Below are 25,225 nucleotides of genomic sequence, written 5' to 3' on the forward strand. Positions count from 1 at the left end.
GCAGATCCAATCTCAACGTAGACTAGACCTACCTGGCCGTGCTTATACCGGTCGGTGAATTCCTGTATATCCAAGAATCCGACTACGACGCCACTCATTCATTCATTCATGAGTGGACATGTCAAGTGAACCGCTATCGTACCTTTACGGCGATCTTCCGATCAAATATATTATTTCTGTCGAGCTACAACCAAATCAGTCGACGACGACTCCGTTGTTTTCGTGCGAAGTAATGAGACAGTGAGTAATACGCGCTCAATGATGCAATTTGTGATATTTCCATAACAAAACACGAAGAGCTCGGTGCCAGCGGCAGCGTGTGTATTCGTCGCGGGACGGAGTTCACTTTCGAAGATGGCGGAAGGGCCTGCCGTCAAGATAGACATGGAAAACCGGCACTGCGTCTCGCTACAAGAAATTCTTGAAGCGTTCAATGCTCCTCTCAACGAGGAGCAAACATGGGCCATTTGCCATCAGTCGTCGAAATTCCTACAGTGTGAGGCCAAAAGCAAATGCAGTGTCTGCAGCGAACTCAACCACGAAACACTTTTACTTCACAAAGACGGCAATTGTTCACTCAAGGAATCCGCGCACACCGGTAAGTCGCTACCAAATTATGACAGCAAATGTGTAATTTACCCAGATTTCGCCTGCCTTTTGTGAATACAGGGCTTCGATTTTTCAAAGTCTTCCTTCCATTGCCTTTTTTCAGTTGCTGGTGACAAGAGGAAAACCGAACAGCAGGTAAGATGTTTATCAGTATCACTCCTTTTGTGTTAGTGTATGAAATTGAAAGTCAGTTCTAATAGATTATATAAGTCCACCAAAAGAGAATTTTCTTAGTTATGTATATTGGTATGTGTGTATTTTATGAAATGAGTATGCTGTCTTGGGAGTCAACAGAGGTTAACACGGGATCGAACTTTCTTTGTAAAACGAAACAACAGGGCTATGCTATTGTCAACTGAAAATCCAGACAATATCGAACAGTTGGCTACACCTAAAGTATACGACGAGTCAGTCCACCAAACGGACTTTGGAGTATTTTCATACAGTGACGTCCTGTGTTCATTATAACGGGTGGCGAAAAACAAATACGTGGGAAAGTTACCAAACTATAAAGGCTGGAGAATGTCATTGTTACCTTGTTCTGGATAAAGAAGCCCCTTTACTCCTATTTGCATAAGAAATACTGATATGGGTGGTGTTTTTAAATGGCGTTAATGGTCTGGGGCCATGTAAATGAGTATGTTGTAAGCCAGTAACACTTGCAGTGTTCACCACTTTTAAAATATATCATCAGCGTAATTACATTGAAAATCAATATCATGTGGTGAAATCTAAAATTTGCAATCTGGTTCATTTAACTTTCAAAGTATGAAGGTGATCTCCTATATTGTGCAAAAAAGCATGAAGTCAACCTTTGAGGTTTGTATTGCACACATGCCAGATTTGGTATATATTTCATCCTAGGTGTGGTCACAAATATATGGCCAACCATTAGTCATTAAACGAGAGAACTGGAACAAGTACCTATTCAAACTACTAAGTCAAGCATATGCTGTGTGCATAAACCGTGGCGAAGGCCCCGAAATCCTCAGTTTATTGTATGAACACTCCAACCCAAGTATAGCATGCCACATTCTCAGAGTGCTACAAAGACTTGTGTTTAGTAAGTCAGATATTGTATATTTTCTTATCAAGGTTGAATTGGTTTTAGATAAAAAAGGTTTGAAGCTTTTCCTGTGAAAACATTTGACATTTTAGACAATACATCGGGTCAATAGGAAAAAGTCAGTATCCCTGATTCAGCAATGGACAATGGTATAGTTTTGGGACAAATTCTCCTGACTGCTCTGCGTTTGTCTATAAACTTTGTAATTTTCCCAATAATGTGGACTTTTATTTCATATCCCAATAGTTGAAAAATTGCACCGGCTTACAAGGCCATCGTTTTGACTTTAGTAACACACGTATGTGAAAAAGTTTGCATTTTATGGTATGTTCAGTCATAATTTTTACCAGCACTTGAGACAGATTCAAGTGGTGTTTGTAGTGTTATTGTAACCCCCTGTCGATAGCTTGAGGTTCTGCAGTGCAAAAACTGTTATTATTGTTTCCTATTCTTGTGTGAGCCAAACCACTATGTGATAGGGGTGAACGGGCTAATTAGGTAAGCCATAAGGTCAGAGGACATTTATAGAAAAGTTATTAGGGTTGAGGGTGTTACACCATCTCAAAATGGAAGGTTTATGTACGTGTATCAATTAAAGCATTGTGAATATGATTGATGCTGGCACTGAAAAACAACACTAGACTTTTGAACAGCTGGACTGATGTTTTCCATGTAGCTTTACCAGATTGGTCTCAGATGATGGTTGTAATGGATTGTGTGGTCACTTGGTCTACTGAGTATGGATGGCGATCACGACCTCTTGGCTCAAGATTAATGTACGTGTCCTTTTCTGAACAAGATGAGGTCAACTTAGTACGGCTCTTTACAAAAATATATCCAGCCCTAAATATTATGCTGAAACTTCCAATTTCCCTCATTTAATGATTTTAACCAATTCATCAAGAAAAATTACATTATCAAATTTTTCAATTCATAGATGAGAGTAGGTAGTTCAAAAGAGCTCATCTTTAACAAGATAATATCCATGATGTAATCCTTTTATTATACGTGCCAGCTGACGTCATTGCACCAATAAAGGAACTGCCATAATTGATACTGGTTTGGATTGATTTTTCCACAATGATTTTAACAAGCAAATTTATAACTTGCCTGAATGTATGAGCACATCAAAACAAATTTACCAACCAATATTGTGTGACAGTATATGCAATGATGAGAAAATGAAAATGTTTTTTCAAACATGTATTAGAAAAATGTTGATTTACATAAGGGGGTTTGCAGTTGTTATTGTGTTGATGCTTGTTCATACAGAGAGATATGTACTAGAATGTAAAAGTGATTCCAAATGTTCAGAAAGGAACAGAACATTCAGTAAAAGGACTTTATATGCCCATTCAATCAAATTCCTGAATCCAGTCCAAATATTTTGTCACATTGAAGCACAGACAAGAATTATATAGAGACTGAAGAGGCTTTCATTTGTCATTGATTGATTGATGTGTTGTGTGTCAGAAGAAAAGTGAACCAGTGATTCCTACTCATTGAAAGAGCCTTTTGTGAACCTCCCAAGTACACATCGTCTATCTCATTCAGAGTTCACTGAATTAGCCTTGAGAAATCTCAGTCCTGAGTAAGTCTGAATTGTCGAAATCAAAGACTTATTTGTGGCCCTGCCACTGACGGTAAATGACTGGCAATGTACTCAACATGATTGTGCCTTGTAGCTATGTTGGAGACCTGACACACTGCAGTGGTTGCCTTGAGTTGAATTTTCAATCAGGAAATGAAATTGGTGGACTGTCATTGATTTAGATGTGTCACATGGTTTATGTGAACTTGACCTATGGGATTCAATGAATCTTTGGAACAGTTCTGAAAAGCAGTCATTATACAACTGTCAACATTGCAAGTATTTACTGGTATTTTATTCCTGAATAGAACTAATAGAACACTTGTTTAGTGCCCAATACACCTGAAATATTACAAGTTCAAGTTCAAAACAATACAAACAATACAGTATTCTTTGATTGTGATATTTCCAAAATAAATGCCAGTGCATTCAAATTGCCATTGAGTGGCCGTGACATATCAAATCAGTTGTGGGAGGTAGTGGAATTGCAAGATCTTTATTAGTCCCCACGGACACCGTCCGGGGGGACTTATAGGTTTGGTCATGTCCGTGCGTGCGTCCGTGCGTGTGTGCGTCCGTCCGTGCGTCTGTCCGTTCACGCAGATATCTCAGAGATGCAAGGAGCGATTTCATTCAAACTTGGTACAAGGATTACTTCATATGTCATACAGATGCACGTCGATTTGTTTTGTGATACGATCCAATATGGCCGCCAGGCGGCCATTTTATTACGATATTTTCATGTACAGAGCCATAACTCAGACATGTTTCAACTGATTTTATTCAAAGTTGGTACAAGGACATTGACCAGTGTCATAGATATGCATGTCGATTTGTTTTGTGATACGATCCAATATGGCCGCCAGGCAGCCATTTTATTACAATTTTTTCATGTACAGAGCCATAACTCAGACATGTTTCAACCAATTTTATTCAAAGTTGGTACAAGGACATTGACCAATGTCATAGATATGCAAGTTTATTTGTTTTGTGATCGGATCTAATATGGCCGCCTGGCGGCCATTTTATTACGATTTTTCATGTACAGAGCCATAACTCAGACATGTTTCAACCGATTTTATTCAAAGTTGGTACAAGGACATTGACCAATGTCATAGATATGCATGTAAATTTGTTTTGTGATACGATCCAATATGGCCGCCAGGTGGCCATTTTATTACAATTTTTTCATGTACAGAGCCATAACTCAGACATGTTTCAACCAATTTTATTCAAAGTTGGTAAAAGGACATTGATCAATGTCATAGATATGCATGTCGATTTGTTTTGTGATACGATCCAATATGGCCGCCAGGCGGCCATTTTATTACAATTTTTTCATGTATAGAGCCAAAACTCAGGCATATCTCAACCGATTTTATTCCAAGTTGGTACAAGGACATTGACCTATGTCATACATATGTACCTCTATTTGTTTTGTGATACGATCCAATATGGCCGCTAGGCAGCCATTTTATTACGATGTTTTCATGTACAGAGCCATAATACTCAGACATGTATCAAGCGAATTTATTCAAAGTTGGTACAAGGAGATTGACTACTGTCATACATATGCATGTCAATTTGTTATGTGCGGCCATTTTGTTACGATTTTTTCATGTACAGAGCCATAATACTCAGGCATATCTCAACCGATTTTATTCAAAGTTGGTACAAGGACATTAACCTATGTCATACATATGTAGGTCTTTCTTGTATGTAGGTCATTCTTGGCCATGAGCGCTATCTGTAACAAAGTATTTTTATCACAGACCTAATTAATGAAGAGGACTCTATCCTCTCTGAGGACATGTAATCAAAGTACCCATTAACAAGTGGGACTGTGTCATCAACGATGACTTGTTACATATATTTGATGTTATTCTCTCGAAATTAATATTACCCTTTGGGAGGAAGACATTAACCCTTAACTCTGTCAAGTTCATGTGTCACCATCAATTCATATTAGTTGAAACCAATGTGGCTTGACATGTCCCACATATTGCATTTCAACAAAGACTTGATGAACATTTGAACTCCCCTGAAAACAGACATAGTATAAATACGATAACTGACTAAACCAGCTATAACAATTCATTATATGCAAAGCAGGTGAAAATATGTATAGGTTTCAGCAAAATACCACCGTTTACTGACTTTGCAGGTGGGAAGCAATGGACCTAGCAGGATAAGGATTATTTTAATAGTTTTTACAGTATTTCTTTACCTTAATTGTATTAAATAAAGTGTCATCTGTGTTTTCATGGTAGATATATGCAATATTAAACATTCAGCTTGACGACATACGGTCTTGATGTAATATACAGATTTTTAAGACCAGCTCTTTCTGAACCTTTTTTAGTACAGCATATCGTAAAGCTCCATAATAAGATTTGAGTCATGATGAGAGATAACTCAAACACTATGAAACACCCAGTAATACTCTTAAGTCTTTCACAAATTTTTCTTCTTCATAATGAGCTTGTAGAAAAATACCAGAAAAAAAATGACGGATATGTTCATTTTAGCTGATTTCTTTTAAACATTGTTTGTGTGTGGCTATCAATACAGGCGTTATGTGAGGTGGGTCTTGCTGTGTATTCAGCGTTGGACTATGGCATCACCGGAGACAAAGAGAGGCAGCTCAGCGCCTCCTTGGAGCACCTCCTGGAGAAGATGATCGGCGATGAGGAAGAGGAGAACAATAACCTTGAAGATGAAGGCATTGTCGACGGACAAGATTTTGACGAGAATGATTGGGATGAAGACAATAATGTGAATGATTCAAAGGATGGTTTGCGAATAGAGAGAACAATTGAGGACAGTCAATCTTCCAATGGTGAAATTTCTAACTATGAAGATATGAAGCTAACAGATGATGGAAAACATACTTATGCAACATTTACACAAGTCCTTCAAGTAAGTAGTTATATTTTTTGTATTTCACTTCTCTAGAACACTTTCACCGCTGATGAAAAAGATTTTTTTAGTATTTTTAGGCTCAGTGGCAATGATGCTGACCTTATCAGATAAGTGGCCGTCCATCATCGTCCATCTTTCACTGTCCATAGCATTGATAATGCTTCTTAAAAGCAGCTAGCCTATGTTTGGGTGCTGTCCATGTTGTCATCTGTTGAAGGATGTTCATATATTCTCAGAGTAGGAGCTGTTGCAAATCAACCAATCTCAGTTAGATTCAGTCAAATCGTGATGAAAGTCACCGATTATGTTCTCTTGCAACAATTTAGTAATTATCATCTCAGAAAATCTCAGAAACAAAGTAATGGTCTCCATCAGTATTGCCTTGGTTACACCATAACTTCATAATATATCTGTTAGATTTTTTTTCTTTTAATATTTTATCTGTGGGATATCGCATTACATACTTGGTAGAAGTGCTTTCTTTCTTGGCACTCTGATCACAGCAGTTGCCGTCATTTATCAATCCAGTGGGAGTCACGTACAAAAATAGAACACCATAAAATATTCCATTGAGTAGGTCGTTTTATGGATATTAGATCTCATTTTCTTCACGGTTCAAGAATCTCTGTATATCATAATGTTACTTCTAGAATTTTGAAAACTCAAAATATTGCATAGAGTAGCACCAAAATCATGTAACAGCAAACCATAGATTACATGCACAGATAAATGTGTCAAAGTGTCTTGCCTGGACAGAGTAAACATTCAGTGGCAGATGTATGGTTTGGTCTGTATTGACTCACAGTCTAAATAGTTACACTGTGACGACTGATGTATCACATATAAGCCATACCATTTCAAAGTTTCCCCCTTGGGTTTCAATTGCACACACTGTACCCAGAAGTACTATACATTCATGATGAAGTCATGAGCAAAGAATTGCTTCAACAGAGATGTGAGCAATATGTGCTATTTATTTATTTATTTAGTTATTTATTTATTTAATTTTTTTTGGAGAAAATACTATGCATCTCAAGCATAGGTCTTGCAGTTTTTCAACATATAGAATATTTGTGATGATAAAGGTCTAAGTTTAAAAAAACACTTACACAATACACAAAATAATATTTTACAAAATCTATATGAAATTCCACACTTTTATCCCAGTTGCCGTCATTTATCAATCCAGTGGGAGTCACGTACAAAAATAGAACACCATAAAATATTCCATTGAGTAGGTCGTTTTATGGATATTAGATCTCATTTTCTTCACGGTTCAAGAATCTCTGTATATCATAATGTTACTTCTAGAATTTTGAAAACTCAAAATATTGCATAGAGTAGCACCAAAATCATGTAACAGCAAACCATAGATTACATGCACAGATAAATGTGTCAAAGTGTCTTGCCTGGACAGAGTAAACATTCAGTGGCATACGGTATGTATGGCTTGGTCTGTATTGGCTCTCAGTCTCTAGTTACACTGTGACGACTGATGTATCACATGTAAGCCATACCATTTCAAATGTTTCCCCCTTGGATTTCAATTGCACACGCTGTACCCAGTACTATATATTCATGATGAAGTCATGAGCAAAGAATTGCTTCAACAGAGATGTGAGCAATATATGCTATTTATTTATTTATTTAGTTATTTATTTATTTAATTTTTTTTGGAGAAAATACTATGCATCTCAAGCATAGGTCTTGCAGTTTTTCAACATATAGAATATTTGTGATGATAAAGGTCTAAGTTTAAAAAAACACTTACACAATACACAAAATAATATTTTATAAAATTTATATGAAATTGCACACCTTTATCCTGTTGCAAAGACTGACACAAGTTTTCTTACTAAAATAGACTTACTTGCTCGCTAAAACAAATTTTCTCAGTAACATTACAGCATTACTCTAAGAATTACCTGTCAAGGAAAAATGGTTATATTTTTAGGTACAAGGGCAGACAGATTAGTTTCGTAAATCAAGACTTTGTGTACTTTTAGATCAGATAAATTTTCTTCACATGCTTTTTTAGGGATTTTAGGGAATTAAATTTAGCCAAAGATTTTGTGGAATTACAATGAACTGTAAATTTTCATCGCAATGTCCAAAACCCATAGTCTTTGTAACAGAAGTTTTGCATAATGTACTGAGGTACAACATTTAATCCAAAGATGGAACTTTTACTTGACAAAATTTCCATTACTTTGTACATGCTGTGTACAACGTCTACTTCGATCTGCACTTTGACCCAAAGTTTACCCATACACGTGGCTGTGACCCAGGTTGTTGTTGTTGTTGTCAACTGTTTCAGTTCCCTTCATTTCACTCACACAATTGTCTTGAGGATTAAAAACCTTCTCTATAGGTAACCATTCATTTCAGCAATGCCAGGATTTCCACAAGGAATGTTCTGCTTCTATTATTGACAACCTTGTTTTCCAACTTTTTTAAGGTACAAAAACTCATTTTAAGGTCTTTGGCTTTTTTGAATGACAAGAAAAATCACGATTTGTAGTCAATCAAATCTAGATAAGACATTCAATGTCCATTTTAGTGGGGTTTTTTGCAGAGTGGTTGAAAATTATTCACAATCCTCTTATGGTACGTACCAAGGCATGTCAGGATCTGTTTTGTAACACTTTATGCCAGTGGGACATGGGGTACAGATCTACTATTTTCAGATTAACACCAAGACACGTGTTGCCTGGTAATCTTTTTGTTCTGCTACTCAAAATAACCGTGGTGCCTGGTACACCGGAATCTCCAAGACGATTTTGTTACTTGCTGGATGGTAACCGTCACTGTCATCAGCTGACATCTCACAGTTTCGCCAACAACAGGGCTGGTACATGCTACTCACATATCACAGATCTCACAGATTTGCTGATTTTGTCAAAACATGCTAAATATCAGGTTATGACAACTCTACCCTGTAAGCCAATCAGGTTACTCGTCACTTAACCCTGTAAGCTAATTTGACATGCCTCCCGAATCTAACAAATTTTGCATGTACATTAAAATGTATTGCGTATTACTGGTAGTATGGGGTGTGTTGAAAGAAAAATCAAGAAATTTCCTCATTGATTCCAAGATTTCAGAAATATCCAAAGTTTGAGGGTACATTGTTGTGACCCTTTGCTGTTGTAAAAATCGTGTCGTGCAGATTTTACTGTCATATATTGATCAATTTGAAACTGAAAGGACCCTGGCTCTCCATTGCCTCAGTAATGCTAAATAATGCAGTTTACTCTAGAGAAATTATCATCTTACTGCATGTACAATAGTTTTTCTCTGTTGGTTGCTATAGAGCATTCTCACTTTATCACAATGCAGTTGTGATTTACAAAATACTCAGCTATTCACGTTGGAATTCATTAAACTTTGACTGTAAATTGCTTTTCAAAGTTAGCATCTTAGCATCAACGTCACACAGAGCCTGAAATACGGAAAACTATTCCAAAAATTTCAACCTTGGCTGAATAATAGAGCAGTTGTTACATGTGTGTTTGGTTGTAAGACGATGGACGTCGGCAAATTGTGCAATGGCAATTAGCATGAGAATGCAGAAAAGACAATAATGCTGGGTTTTGTTTTCGCAGTGCACCGTGTTCCATCTATTTGAAATACTCCGGGATATCATGCCTTTAGAAAATGATTCTGGTTTGCCCCCAGTAAACAATCACAAAGACTGTTTCAACTGTTGTTTGTGCTGGTTCTTTTTTCACCATATGTTTTCTGTTTGTTAAATTCTTATTTACACAAGCATCTGGGTGGTTTTCAGTGCCTTCCCTATAGTTGTTGACTCACTTTAAGGTGAATGTACGCGGTAAATAACTATATTTGTGACTTCTTGTTTACCATCCATTAAAGTAAAATACGATCAAGCGTGGTAGTCTGCCACGTTTTCTCTTCTTCAGCATGATATGGTGTGCTGAAAAATGTGTATCAGCCCTCTCCATAAATCTACAGGGGATTTTATTTTATTGTCTAGGGACCTTGAAAGGGGAGATCCACCCAGTATTTTTATTTCACTCCCTGGCATGAGTCAGGGACTCGGTTGTTGGGTGTTAACAAGTATGCAAGGAACACAATACTAATGAAAGAACATTTCGCACTATCAAATATAAAGTTTTTTAACTAAACTGGAAAAAGTAATTACTGCAACAGCTGATGTAAGTTAACCATTCTGTTACCTAGCTGTCGTATTTCTGAAAAATAAACTCTTCAACATCAGTAATAGGTGTCTGTTAGTTTTACAACAGCTTCAGAACATTGTCAGAATTTTTCTAAACCATGCATCTGTCAATTAAAAATGTTAAGTGTTTGCTCTGGTCTAGACCATTCAAACTTTTTCAGCCATTTTTTTCTGCTTTATCACAAAAACTGCTTTGAAGCACGTACATGAAATATCTTGAGGACAATCTGTCATCCGGAGAGTCTTAAAGAGTATAATGGTTAACCCTTGGGTGTTGCTAAGGAGTTGAGGAGTATGGTTCAGACAAATTCTGACTTCTGTATTACAAGCTACTGTAGTTCAGTGCTGTGTATGAAACCAATATTGCACGGTTAACAAGAAACATATCACCATACTTCTATTAAAAATTGAAAAATGTAAAGTTGATACCCATGTTTAGGAACAGAAAAAAAAATCATACGTAATTTTTACCAGAAAGCAGGGCATATGTAACACATGAATTTACCTGGAATGCATAAAGCTATCATACAAGTATTGATTGAATGTGTATTTTACATAATTGATCGTCATCCGTGTTTTTGTGTCAGAGAAAAAATTCAATATGTGCAGTAGCCATTAAAATTGTATGTCCTTTGTAGAAATCACATAAAATGATGACAACAATTCTACCCAAATTTATTGATTTTGTGTGGTTACAATTTATAATGGCTAAGTTTTGTTGTAATACCTTAGGTAGGTTGAAAAGCAATTTTAAATTCTGCCAAATGTAACATCCCTAGTGCATATGACATGTTAAATCGCACTTGATGTTGTAGTTTCTCATTTTTGTAACCAAAATTGCAGTAGAAACATTTGTATAGCTAAATATCACCATAGAAAGTCACTTTTTAGAATAGATCACTGAGAAAATACCATCCAAAATTAAATTATGGGAGTGTAGGCAATGAGTGAGTTTTCACTGCGACAAGAGAGTGACATGAACTTTGCTTTGCAGAGCATTACTGGCATCGATCTATAAACCATACCTACATGTACTTCACAAACTGCCTATATTCTGTTGAACAGCCAACTTTGTTGTAAAATTCCATAAAAAAAGAAAAAAAATCACATTAAAGAAAGACAGATAAAAGGTAATTGTACAGAGAAAAAGAATTGGCAAAGTAAATACTATACCCTTTCACAACAGATGAGTATGTGTGTCCTGTGATCACAGAAGTTCCTTTAATATTTTGAATGATGACAGGATGAGAATTTCTGCTCTAATGAAATATGGTACCATATTGGTGAAAATTTACAGACGCTTGCCATCACTTTTGCATCAGAACGTCTTTGATTATCATTAGCATCACATTTTTATCATAAAAACCACAGATTTGAATCATCCTGTCGTCACCAAAAGTTGGATCAGTGACGTTAAATTCTGTAGAGTGGTTCGACACATTAGTTAAAAGAATAGGGATGAGAACAATCACATTAATCCTTTCAGCGCTGTAATTTTCTCCCGCAAAAATTTTAGTGCAAAATTTTACCAATATTTTATGAATTTTTCTGTAATTTTTTGATAATTTTGGACCAAATGGACTCTACATTTCATTTGCTACTGTTTTTTCCTCAAAAATTTGGCAAAAATCTGAGAAAAATTGACTAGGGTTTATTTTATAAAGGGAAAAAATAGACTTTGGCGCTCAAAAGGTTAAGTCAGTTTGTGTTCGGTTGTTTCAAGCAATGTTGTATGACTACCATGCATTTGTCAGACACTTTCAGGACAGGGTTGTTGCCCGATGTCTAATTTTAATTCGATGATTCACGCTCGTTTGCAGTAGATCCAGTGTGTCATTGTACACTATTTTAATCAACATACATCCCCAATGTGAAATCATGTACATAATTGAAAACCCTCATCTCACGGAGAGTTTCTAATTGCGAGTACATTAGTCATATAAATGGATACTGTTTATCTCTTTGAAAGGTTCACATCATAATAAAACATGATTGTCAACAACAATGCTTATAGGGTCAGCGGTTTTCTGTTTAGAATCTTAATATCTCAATCTATTTGCACTTTTTAGGGGAAATGTCGCTCAAAATTTCTGAAATCACCCCGAGAGGCGTTCAGTGCAGCAATTTTATATCATGAATATGATTCATGAATTGATGTGAAGGAAAAATGTTAGAGCCTTGACCACAGATAACTAATGCTCTATAATAAAGATAATTAGGTTTCATTTGTATTTGAACACAGTCATGAACTTGTGGCCTTACATGCTTGACACTACGAGTTCAGCTTGACATGTCCCATCATGACTCGGAACATCCATTAACCTCTATTGTCATAATTAACGTTTGGAATGTAAGCAGGAAGTTATTTTCAAAATGATAAATTCCATTTACATGATTGCAGTCAATTGATTCACTGTCTGTCCGAACTGTTAGACAAGTTTGTACAATGGTTCCTTTATCTGTGCACTCGTGCCACATAATTTAATCCTTTTAAAGGTTCTGTTAGTTACAAAGTGCCTGTCTTTTCATATTTTCAAAGAGTAACATTTTTTTATGTAACTTGTGACGGTTATATAACAGTAATGACGATGTGATAATGGATAATAAAATTCAGTTTTAATGTTTGATTTATTGTTCGTTTTGACCAGGCAAGCTGTCCGGGTAGAGCCAGAGTGTTGCCATGACAGTTTGACATTTAGGTACTTAGCTGAAATGCTAGTACCGAGAACTCACTCCGTTCATTGACCCTTTTTGCTACCAGTGTTGTTGACATAAGAAATTGACAGACAATTTGAATTGAACTGTCGATCACTTACTGTGACTTAGGTAAACAAAATGCTGTAGGGCATCTAAAAACCCAGGGTCTTGTTTTTAACCCAAAAAAATTTTAATTTCAGATTCCAGCGTTGGCTTATACCGGTAAAGTATGCAACAGTCTGTAAAAGTTGACGTGTACCTTGGAAAGGGAATTTGTTTTTCAGAACCTGAATCAATCAACTATAGTCCAGAGATAAACTTATATCATATGCATATGCAATGGATAGATTTTCTGAGAACCACTTGCCATCATTCATCATAAATGGCAATTTCCATCCAGTAGCAATCTGAATGGAGCCATTCTGCAAACTGAGATATTTCCTCTCCTTGCCTGTGGCATAGTATCAAGCAGGAAGCACAAATTGTTTTTGATATCACTGCGGTAGCTGCTGTTGATAGCTATAGCTAGAGAATTTTAAAATGTCAAATTACTCATTTGCATGATTTTAGAGTGTAGATCACTTTACTACTCAATTTTAAACCATCGTACTCATAGCAGAACCAGAAAGAACAGGTTATGTTCACAAGACTTTAATTTCAACGTAAATGTCAGTTGTTTTTGAAAAAAAGATTTTGATCATTCTCATGTAACCTCTCATAAATTTTATAGTTTGCTTATTATAACTGTATTGCTTTAATAGTGATAAACTTACCAGAGATGAAAATAATTCCAGGCTTTAATTTCAACATTTTTAACATCAATACGTCATTGCCATTTCTGATATATGGTCTTTGGCTATATTCCCTCCCACTTGTTTCTGAACGTGGTCTTGACTGTGTATCCTTTCAACTGAATTCAATATAGACATTGATGTTGTTGTAGTTTTATTTGAAAGAGCTCAAACAATGGCCGTTTAAACTGTCAAGTATATAGCAAAGACAAATAAAATGTAAGTTGAAATGAAGTAGTTATCTTTTCAGGCAAATGCGTCTACTCATCAAACATTCAGATTGTAATTCTCAAATTTATTGAAAAAAAAAAAATTATTACAAAAATTTGTTTCCATTGAATTATCATGAAAATCATGTCATACATTGTTGTGGCAGCAAGGGTTGTGATATAATTTGATGAGGTCATCTTCCCAGAATAGATTTAATCGTTGACTTGCTGTCATCTTTATGCAAATTAAATAACAGATAAGTTCAGAAGGTACAATCATTACACGAGTGGCTATGCGTATAGCGTGAGGATCTGCCAATTGAAAAACTGCTTTGAAAATACAATAAAAAAATTATTTTGTAACTTCATGGGAAAATTCAGGCAATTCTGCTGAAGTGATTCATACCAATAAAAAATGTTGATGTCACCATTTTATATTAAAATATCACTACTTTAGCTTAAATCCATTAACATATAATAGTATACCAGTTGTATCATGCTCTCTGTATCCAGTAATCATGGTTATTATTGACACGTTCATCATTGATATAAATATCCATAATCTCAAAGCAAAATATGATCCACCCAACTTTGTTGTAGTTATTAAATCATAGTCAGTCTGGAATGGAAGATTCCACTCCACTACATGTAGCTGTCTTTCAGTGATCAAAGGGCCAGGTACAGAAATTCTGATGACTTATTCACAGTGAATTGTTTCAAATGTCAACTCGAGTTTTTTTTCTACTCCCTGAGGCATAATGATATACACAGTATTCAGCTTGTCAACTCACCCTGTATATGTGTAAACTGCATTGTTATTGTTTACAAGTGAATTCGGGTTCGAACTAGAATTCCACTGTAAACAAAATTAACAAGGTTGTGTTTTACGTTTATAGAATCTGCGTTGACAATCTTACAATAATAATTGTTATAGTGGGTGTGACAGACTTGCTGTTGACATATACAAAACAAAAATTAAATTATAGTAAAAAAAATATCAAAAGTTACTGGCCCAAATGTAACACACAGCAGACACCAGTGTTGTGACTTGTGTTTGAAAATGTGATACTTATGGCTTATACAACAGCTCATGCTATTTCACGTGCTGCTTTACCATTTTACTGGAACCGGTATCTTTCGTTCATCCTTGTGTTTTGAAAACAACAATTGAGACCCAGCATGTGCCTAAGAGTTAAGGGCACTCCAGGCAAATTCCGGTGTACACCCTACGGATGTTTCAATGGCAGAGGACAAATTGTTTCCTTTATTTAATCGTTTATGAAATGATTATAAAGCCCATCACGACTGTCTGGTTCATGATGCAAAAAACAATAGCACAATCAGACGCACGTTTTAAAAACGTGTTTCGGCTCTGGTGCTGACAGTGCACATCCTACACACATGGCCTTCCCATGTGATTCAGTTTCACGTTGGGTTCCTCAATTCTGACAGGATGACAAAACATCTTTGCTGTACATGAAATGTTGTGACATCTTGCTTGACGGTGGGGAGCGCTCTTCAGGGTTTTATCCAAGGAGACAGGATGAAAGGACAGCATCATCTGCAGAGTTGAAGACCACGCACATTTAGTCACTATATTGTAGTTCAACTGTGGGCATGCCAAACCATAACCCCAAATTTGACTTTTTCCACTTGATAATAGCAACCAACAAGTTCTGTCAGATTTCAAAGTTTTACAAAATTTAACTATGTGCAGAAAGTCTGTTCAGTATGCTCTCATTTAACCAAACACCTGACAAAATGATAAGCCATCCACTAAATTTTAGCTGGCTCTCTGTCCAACAAAACTTTCCTCATCCATCATAAAGGGGATACATTTTCAATATTATGGCTCCCTCTTTTCCCTTACTGTCTATTTACCCTTTCACTGCCATGGTTTAACCCAAACCCATTGTTTTCTATGGTGATTGTGGACCTGTTCACAGAGAATTAGGGTGAAAAGGTAAACAACAAGGTGCCACCTATTTGAAAAACTTGTTAACACCCTGCTATTATGATATCACCAAACGATCGAATTCTGTACACAGCAATTCAGACTGAGCAACATATAGGAATTCCATTTATATAGTTTCTTATACTTTTATAACAGATTCATATAATCTGCAATATTTACAATTCTGAATCCAAAACCAAGGTAGAAAACTGAAAACAGGAAAAGCAGTGAATTTAAATTTTTGTGTTTTAATCACATATTTGCAGCTGGTAGGAGATAGGAAATTGTGTACATTTTATATTAGATAAAAACAAAGCTGAGCGCTTGCAATCATTATTGGCAGTCCTACTGTTTATTATAATTAAAAATGTTCATGAAATATGTATCACTAGGTGACACGTTTAACCTTACCACTTTTTTCAAGGTTCCAGATGTTTCCTAAAGCTATGCAAAATATCCAAAGCAAAAAGGAAATGTGTGGTTCTACACAACCAAAGTGTAAAAAGTGCATTTCAAAACCTAAGTAGCATAACTTCAGCATAAATAGAGCCAAATCAATAAAACATCTGAAAGTTTAAGTAAGGCTTCCCATGGAATTCTGCATTCCAGGAAATTTATTGTTTGATTTTTAATTACCGTTCTAAAATATTTATGATGTGTGATTAATCATAGAATGGATGCAGAGATCATGTTATTTCAGGTATTTGTCGTTTATCTTGATTTCTGCCCTAGTAATTTTTTGCTGTGGCTCAATAAAACTATCAGTTAACATTTATAATATTCTATGATTAAAAGCCTCTTTTTAGAAAGGGGCCAGGATCTAGCCAGCAGGTCATGCAGAACAGAGCAAGCCAGAAAATGACAGGTAGATTCTAGACTGCAAATGACTAAATTGAAAGCAAACAATAGGATTATAAACAGCAAATGAAGTATGTGATTTGAGAATAAGGCTGAGCATAGGTACTAATTAATTTTTTTTGAAAATTGAACTGATAATTAAATTTGCATCTGCTGTTATGCAACACACCAGCAAATACCCAGTTTACTTCACTCTTGCCAACACAATTTGATTGTTCGATCAGAAATCCTAAATCTATGCCGTCTTGGTCACAGCTGCTTAAGTAGTAAACCAGATCACTTTTTGAAGTAACCAGTGCAGTTTTACTTTTACAATCGTAAAACTGTGATCTATATTTCATTCTAGATATCATGCAGAAGCTGCAAATTGCCCTGGCTCAGTTGAGCTTGAGTCATTCAGAATTGACAGTCCTCTTAAGACAGGTAATAGAATGATCTGAAAGATAAATTTTCAATTTATAGTTTAAAATATTCTGTTTGAAAACTCCCTTGTAAAAGTCATGGCAAGGAAATGATTGTTGTAATTTATGTATATAATTTTCATGTATAAATGTTTGAATATTTTACTTATAATTTGCATTGGTTAATAGATATTTGCATAAAAAAATTATGCAGGAACATGAACATGTTAACGAGAAGATACGTACGCACTCATCTATGGAAACTTTCATTACAACAGAGCCGTATATTTTTTATGAATATGCCATTCAGTTATTATTTCAAGATCATGATAGCATTGTGAAAGAAATTCAAAACTTTGAAGAAGCTACACTTGTTAAATTATTTATGGCGCATGTGATAACATTCATGCCTAATTTGTAGAGCCAACTCAGATTCTACCGTTACATAAATGTCACCAAGTTGTTAAATGTCGATGTGCCCACATGAAGACCATTGTGTTAATGTCATTGACAGTGGAGTGACTGTGTGTCATTCTTTAAGTTCTAGACTTTCTTTTATTCCAGAAGGCAACGCCCTAGAGAGTACCTCCCAGTATAAAGTCTATGTGAGATTCTTTTATCTCACTTTATAGTGCACAATTCATCACTATAATGGCTATATTTATCCAAGCAGCTTTCAGACTTTTCAGACAGTTGCTGTTCAGTGCAGTTATGTGTGAATGAATATCACAGACACTGTCAACTTCTGCTCCACAGGGAGCATTGTGTCCATCAAAAGTGTCGGCATCTTCATCCGTTTATGCAGTCACTCTCTTTGTCCATATATATCAGGACTGCTGAACAGCTTTAATTCTCAAAGATTGTTTTTCTTCATTTTTGTAGAGTACTTTCACAGGTTGTTGTAGGTCAATCCGATAACAAAGATGATAATTACTTGTGTTTGCATACATTACACATTTTATTAATTATACTATATTTAGTACTTTTTTGTTTGTTTGTTTATTTGTATGTTTTATAGGTCCTTGTCTTCATGGCATGTTTACTTCCCGTATCACACAATGTCATGTTGACTTCTGTGTCGTGTGACCTTGTTACTTGTGACATTTTGCAAAAGCTTGACAGATTCGACCTTTATGATGACCTTCAGAATACGGTATTAGAGATGAACAAATTCATGTCTGCCATTCATACAACCAGTGAACACTTATGTTATCAGCCATCAATATTAGTTTTTTCTAGGTTTTTTTCCTTCTTTTTCCGGGGGTAAGGGGAGAGTTTTAGAAAATATAGACCTAATATTGATAGATTACAAGAACTTTGGATTCTGTGGTATTTATTTAATTCCCTGGATGGTGAACAGCATCCTTCTGACTCCAGAAACCTCTGGTGATCTTCTCTCATACGGCTGATAAGTATGTCTTCATGGGTAAAGATATCCAGATGTCAGTCTCACTGTCTCCACTCACAGTGATCTTTTAGCATCTATAGGCATGAGAGATTTACCGGGCATACAAATCAATGGCAACCAGGTGTTAGCGCAGTGTACCTCCACGGTGACTGAGCTGAATTCCCAGCTGACATCCAGCCTGGAAAGCCGGTTTCTCGATCACTGAAAGATATACAACAGCAGTTCCTGGATATTGCTACCGTATCATTCAATATATATGTACCTGCAAATAAAAGATCTAAATCAGAGATAAATATATAACACAGGTCAAATTCATGTCAATTGACATAATGTATCATCTCTGTGTGCAAACCATCATAAGATACCCAGGTACAAACAATTATTTTATGAAGATGAAAGTTTGTTTCATTTTACTATGATTGTGCTAGTAGTAGTGAACATTACAAAACTTGTGAAAAAAAAAAGAAATGCAAAACTGTACAGCTGACCACAAGGACACCGTCAATAATATTTAACAGCTTTCTGACTTTTGATGTATGATCGATATTTTATATTTATAGACCCATTGAATTAGCGTCTCATTACCAGATGGTAATCAACAACACCAATACAACATCAATTTTCAGCGAGCCGTCACATCCAGTGAACTGGTAGATAAATTCAACCACGGGTAATCAATACTGTGTGAAACATGGAAAGTAATTTTCTGATGGGAATTACGTCCAATTATGGCTCTCTAATGTATCAGGAGAAGCCGTGCTCTGTAACAAATTCACAAGAGAAAATTTACCGGTACAGCCGTTATCCCTCTTAAATTTAAATAAACACAATATCACAGCTATCGGTGAATGACTTCTAAATGAAATAATTATTGTCCATCATTTTATTTTCTTTGTTGAAATATCATGAGCATAGTGTAATGCAGTGCGGAAAATTTTCCCTTCATAATTTCTGCATGTGTATCACAAGAATTGATTTCTTCTGAAAAAGGTACAATCTACAATAAATAGACTACTTGTCTTCATTGTGCCCTTGGAATATTTGAACATATTTTTCCAGTCACACAAATTTTCAAATTGTTCTGCTATTTTCATGCAGTCTTAAGTTTGCTGCTGCCACTAGTTTGCAATATCTCCCACTTCCTGACAGCTCCAGGAGTCTGTGCTATGCAAATCCTTTTCAAATATTGGATACATTGGAACACTCCACCATCAATGAATCAGCAAATTAAGGCAAATTAAGGCGGCTTTCTACGCCATAATATACGCTTGTATCCTGTTTCATGCAGTATGATATTGATATTGAGTATTTTTATATCAAAGCACTATTGAATTGCCGTCAGTCGGCCAAATTTCAGTTCACTGAACTGTATCCAGGACAACCAGACCGTAATTGCTCAGATTAAGTCAGCTGGTTGATATTCGTGACATCTTCACAGAATTTATGGTATGTTGCAAAAATGTGATTTAGGCCCCAAATTTTGCCAATAGGTCAATATCTGTCATTATACTGTCAAATTGCTCTTAAATATTCATTTTAGCTTGTCACGGTAGAAGTGGCCATGTGTGCCTCATATAAGGTAAAACAGTCTCTATTTGAAATAAGTGAGAATTGCACCTGTGTACATGAAGAAGGTTTCTGTTTTTATCCAACTCCTCGGAAATACACTGTCTCCTTTCATATTTTTGTATTTGCACAGAGTGCTCAGAACTGCTGATTTGTCAGCCATCACAACTGGTAAATACATGCCAATGTAGGTCATTTTACAATGACTTTCTGTGTGTTTGATAAAACAAATGCAACTATTGACAGCTTTTGTACTAATCCCAGACTCCTAAAAGTGTTCGTCACCAGATTTTCTGGTGTCACTTTCAGCACACTTTGTTACACCTACAAACAAATTAAAAAGCTCAATCGATACAATTTTTGTGTCCTGTCATACTCCAAATATTTTGAAGAAATGCATATAGGGTTCAGCTTGTCAACGCAGTCTTTACCAGAGTAATGCCAACTTGTTATTGTTGATAATTTAAAGCCCCATTAGCTATATCTTCATCCATTTTACATTTAAGATGGTCTGAAATCAAATGCAACTCATGTAAAAACGCTTGCTGAAATATGACTGTGGAATGTTGTGGTTTTGTTCTACCATTGACAACAAACAAAAACTTCGATTTGAACAACTAAATAATTTTTGAGTTGCAACTAAAATATGGCTGCTATGTGTTACAGCATGAATTCAATCGACTAAATCCAGCACCAACTTTAGAATACTGACATTTTCAAATATAGTGTGGCTTTAAAAAACAGGAATCCAAAAAATCTCTATCAGGATAGGATAGGATAGGATTGTATCTTTTTGGTAAGTTAAAGACAAAAAGATATACCTTATGGGGCTTTAGATTTCAGTGCTGAGTAGAATTCATTTGTCAACAACAACATCACATATTGTACACAACACATTGCATTTTTGTATGTCAACGCACAGTGAAGAAAATAAGACAGTTGTATAACACATAAAGCAATGGTCAAAAGTTACAACCATTGTCTCTTTAGGAAATCAAAATGCCTTCCCTTCTTTATAATATTTACATATATGTAACACTAATTTCATTCCGTCGGTGTGAACAACGAAAAAGTAATCTCACATATTGTTTGATTTGATCCACAATTAAGTCTCAGAACGTAAGCTCCAGGGAAGTCATATTAAAGGCTTGTGGACATTGTAGATCCATTGACAACTGTCGTCTTAACCATCTGCCAACAATGCGGCAATATTTTTGTCGTATAAAAATAACTTTCAGTTTTATGTGGCAATAATAATCAAACCAACACTACCGGTATGGGACTGCTGCACTTTGTCAACTCTAATAATAAGTGTTCCAATTCAGTGACCCTACAGGGAATTGACTTTTGTTTATTGGCTGTCTTTGCTGTAGTTTGTGATTGCAGACAGCAAAAACCCTATGCAAAGTTGCTCCCAAAGACGTCACAGCATTGTTAATTTTAATTACGGTAGTCTTTGTACTTTTATTATGGACAATACATGCAGTTAATTTCAGTCTATTTCAATCACCAATGACGTTCTTCAAGTGTCGTCTGTGCTAGTTTCAGTTTCATTCTCATGAGCAAATTATAGCAAAAACTAATAACAGTAAACAATTATGTTTCTTCATTGTCTATAAAACATCCAACAAAACATCTTTCAGATCAATGCTGGTCTTGCAGAGCTTAGCCTCTGTAATCCATTCATTCAGCTTGAACGAGATTGATGAAAGTTTGGATGTGACGATCATTTTAATCTTTGGGACAATTCCATATGTTGATGCTTCTGCCATATTTCTCACAGATATTTCTGGAAGGGTTACTAAATTGGGTCAGTGACTCTGCCTGGAAATATTGTATTGTATTGTCATATTATTCCAATGTGTTGCCCTCGTGCTTACCAGTAAGCCTAAAACTAGAATGACCTTTGTGAGGTTGAATGTTTGACAATTGGCAGTATTTATGAGTAAAGTGATGTACAATTAAACTCAGAAATGTATCCTCCATTTCAGAGAAAATCAATATTTACAAGGTGCCCATTGAAAATTTGATTGGCCTAATTGCCTTTCGTCACAACCTCTCGGTATTCGCCACCGATCAACACTGCTGTGTGGGAATGGGGCTTTCGGCAGAGAAACAGGTCATAGATATTTATGATAAGGCATTGTGTGTAATGAAGGAGAGGAAGTTTTTCAATTCAAGTGATTGTCAGTCCATAACATTAATTTTAATGTCAGTGTTTGAATGGCCTAAATAGGCCTGAGCTTTTTTTGTTTAGTTTATTTACCGCACATGTAACTGATGAATCAGCAAATTTTTGACGGTTGTTTCAGCGCGCGTTGTAAAACCATCTGAGCTACTTCTCAGCTGTTGTCACTGAAAGCGAAATACCAGCTGGTATAAACGGCATCAGTGTAATACTTTGTAACAGAAAATACTACATGGGTTTTGGAAAATGCAACAATATATATAGCGTACTAGTGTACAGTGTTGTGTTTAAAGTTAGTGTGATCAAAGTCTGTCAGGAGATATATTGAGAACAGAGCTAGTGAACTCATCAACCACATCCAGCGTTGCAAAGGCGGTGTATATATACAGACTTTTTCTGCACTTTAGATTAATCAGGTCAGATTAAGTTTCTTGCAGTTGAATTTTTACATAAAAATGAAAATTTCAATACTATATATTTTTTTCATGGTCAATATGACTGTGGGATACAAATTTTCACCATGATTTATTTTGTGTAAGTGGAAAAGAGAGGCCGGCAAAACTAATGCAAACGAATTCTGAGTGAAAATAAAATATTCCTCGGTGTATAGCGCACACTTTACATTGCATTTGGCCATTTTAAAAACATGGTGAAAGCAATTTGCATTATGGATTAGTTGCCTTAGAGTAAGAACTGATTGCCCTATGCCTGAAGACTATACATATACTGTACACGCTGTGACATATAAATAAATATTGTCTGATAAAGTCCTTTTCTCTGAGAAGCCTAATTGAATTATTAAGATTGTCCATTGTTGTAGCCAGATCCATTTAAGAGCATTTGAACAGTGGCAAGCCATTGATAGTGTGAATTTGTTATCACTTAAAATATATATGTGATCTTCAATACTTCCAAAGTATCATGTTTTCTAAGCTGATAGCAAATGTGGCTTCTCTATATCAGATTCGGCATTATTTGTCTAACACCTTAGATTTTTCAATGGGTAATATTTCCTCTGAAGTATATAATTTGTTTGAATAAATTCAACATCAATACCACCTGGTCTTGTCAAAAACATGCATTTCCTGATTTTTGACAGCTGTTCTAAATACCATACAAGTGACCAATATGGTTTCTTTCCAGAAAATCAACATTTGAAGATCGGCATAAAAGGCTATTCAACCCTGAACAGAACGTGAACGCTGCAGCATTAAGTAAATTATGTGTTGGAGTGACTTACTTAATTTAAAATCACAGTATTGGAAAACAAGTACGATGAACTCTCAGTCGCCATGACAATTTTATTTCGTCAGTAATTACCAAGGACAGCGGTCAATGATTTGTATTTATTACTGCAGTTCAAGCTTATACACACTACTGTAATAAGTTAGACAGAGCTTCTGTGAAAATGAATACATAAAAGTATAATTACCTAGAAAAGACTGTATTAGCTTATTGTGAATCATGTGTCATATCAAATTAAGGTAGTTCACACCTTGAAAATGAAAGACTTTAACTTTTGTGCAAAATTTCCTCAAACAAACTTTCAACCATTCTCTGTCAAAATCAAGACTAAAAATCAGGGGTCACTGTGTATTCTACCTTAACATGTGTGGATTAGAGGGACAGGCAATCTGCCTGTGTTTGATAATCCATTTATACTTTATGCCATATGATACCGGTACATTATTTAGTTGAATGTATAACAAGTATTGTAGGTTTCATCTCTGCTAAAAACTACAGATTGAGAGAGATGTTTAAGAAAAAAAAAACAATGCAATTAAAAAATGAAACCAAAATAATGCATTTCATTACGTTGACCAATCAATATGAATTTAGTATTTAAATAAAGTACGGTAAATAAATAGGGAAATTCTTTTCACAGTAAAAATACTACTGCAGTTATATAGATAATGTGTATGGTAGTGTTGTCAGTATTGATGTTAATATATAGCTGTTCTTGAAAATTGAAAAAACTACAACAATCTGAGTACTTCTTTGTGCAAATTTGATACTGTGTCATTCGCTTGCAGTTTCTCGGTGAGTGCAAGGCATGCAGACTTTTGTTTGCAAACAGAATGAGCCTAGAACAGGTGTAATTTGAGCCTCTAAGTCTTTTCACACGACTATGGGCCACTGCACTACCCTGTTGAAGTAGTGTGTTTTTCAATAGCACTGATAGCAGGTGAAAATTAGAAGCACACTCAATGGCTGAGTAAACTGTAGCTGATTACACACTTAACTGTATCAGGTATCTGGTCAGAAGTTTTTGCAACTTTGTCAATATTGGCAGCATACCGGGGTGTATCATTTCATTCCTATGAGAGATTCAATCACCTTCAGGTCATTGTGCTTTTTTTTGAAAAACCTTTACAGCTGTTAAGCTATTTTTGGGCTGAGGAAAATGTGCGCTGAAAAAAAATGTTGAAGAAATTGAAGCCAGTTTTGTGTTTCAATGAGGGAATCGTAAGTCAAACTGGAAGTCAATCTTGTGTTTGAATTGCTCAAGTACCTCACAGTAATCACGTTTCCATGGTGATTTCTCCACAACATGTTCCAATCTAATCTGGCTTCTTAAACTACCCTGATCCAGCTAATATTGTTACACAGAAAAATTGATCTCTGAAATTACGGAACTGTGTAATATTGATCCCAGCCCCTTGGCAACTCAAATACCTGGTATATGCGTGACTGATTTCCAATTTCTTGGCAATTTACCACCAACCCAGTTGCCTTTATAAAGCTCTAGTCCATTTTGAAGGTG

At 35.7% G+C, this 25,225-nt stretch overlaps 1 protein-coding gene across 2 annotated transcripts in view; it reads left to right on the forward strand.

Moving 5' to 3' along the window:
* The window catches only part of LOC139147723 (protein spire homolog 1-like), a 49,013-nt gene continuing 23,788 nt past the window's right edge, over positions 1-25,225 (forward strand). Inside the window, exons 1-3 of one of the 2 annotated variants that reach the window (XM_070718890.1) lie at positions 1-598; positions 713-744; positions 5,838-6,185. In XM_070718890.1, the coding sequence (XP_070574991.1) occupies positions 355-598; positions 713-744; positions 5,838-6,185 (624 nt within the window). In that variant the 5' untranslated portion in view covers positions 1-354. The remainder of the gene's footprint in view (positions 599-712; positions 745-5,837; positions 6,186-25,225) is intronic. The other variant, XM_070718891.1, reaches the window with a different exon arrangement.

This window comes from Ptychodera flava, chromosome 13 (assembly GCF_041260155.1).
Source record: "Ptychodera flava strain L36383 chromosome 13, AS_Pfla_20210202, whole genome shotgun sequence".
Lineage (NCBI taxonomy): Eukaryota > Metazoa > Hemichordata > Enteropneusta > Ptychoderidae > Ptychodera > Ptychodera flava.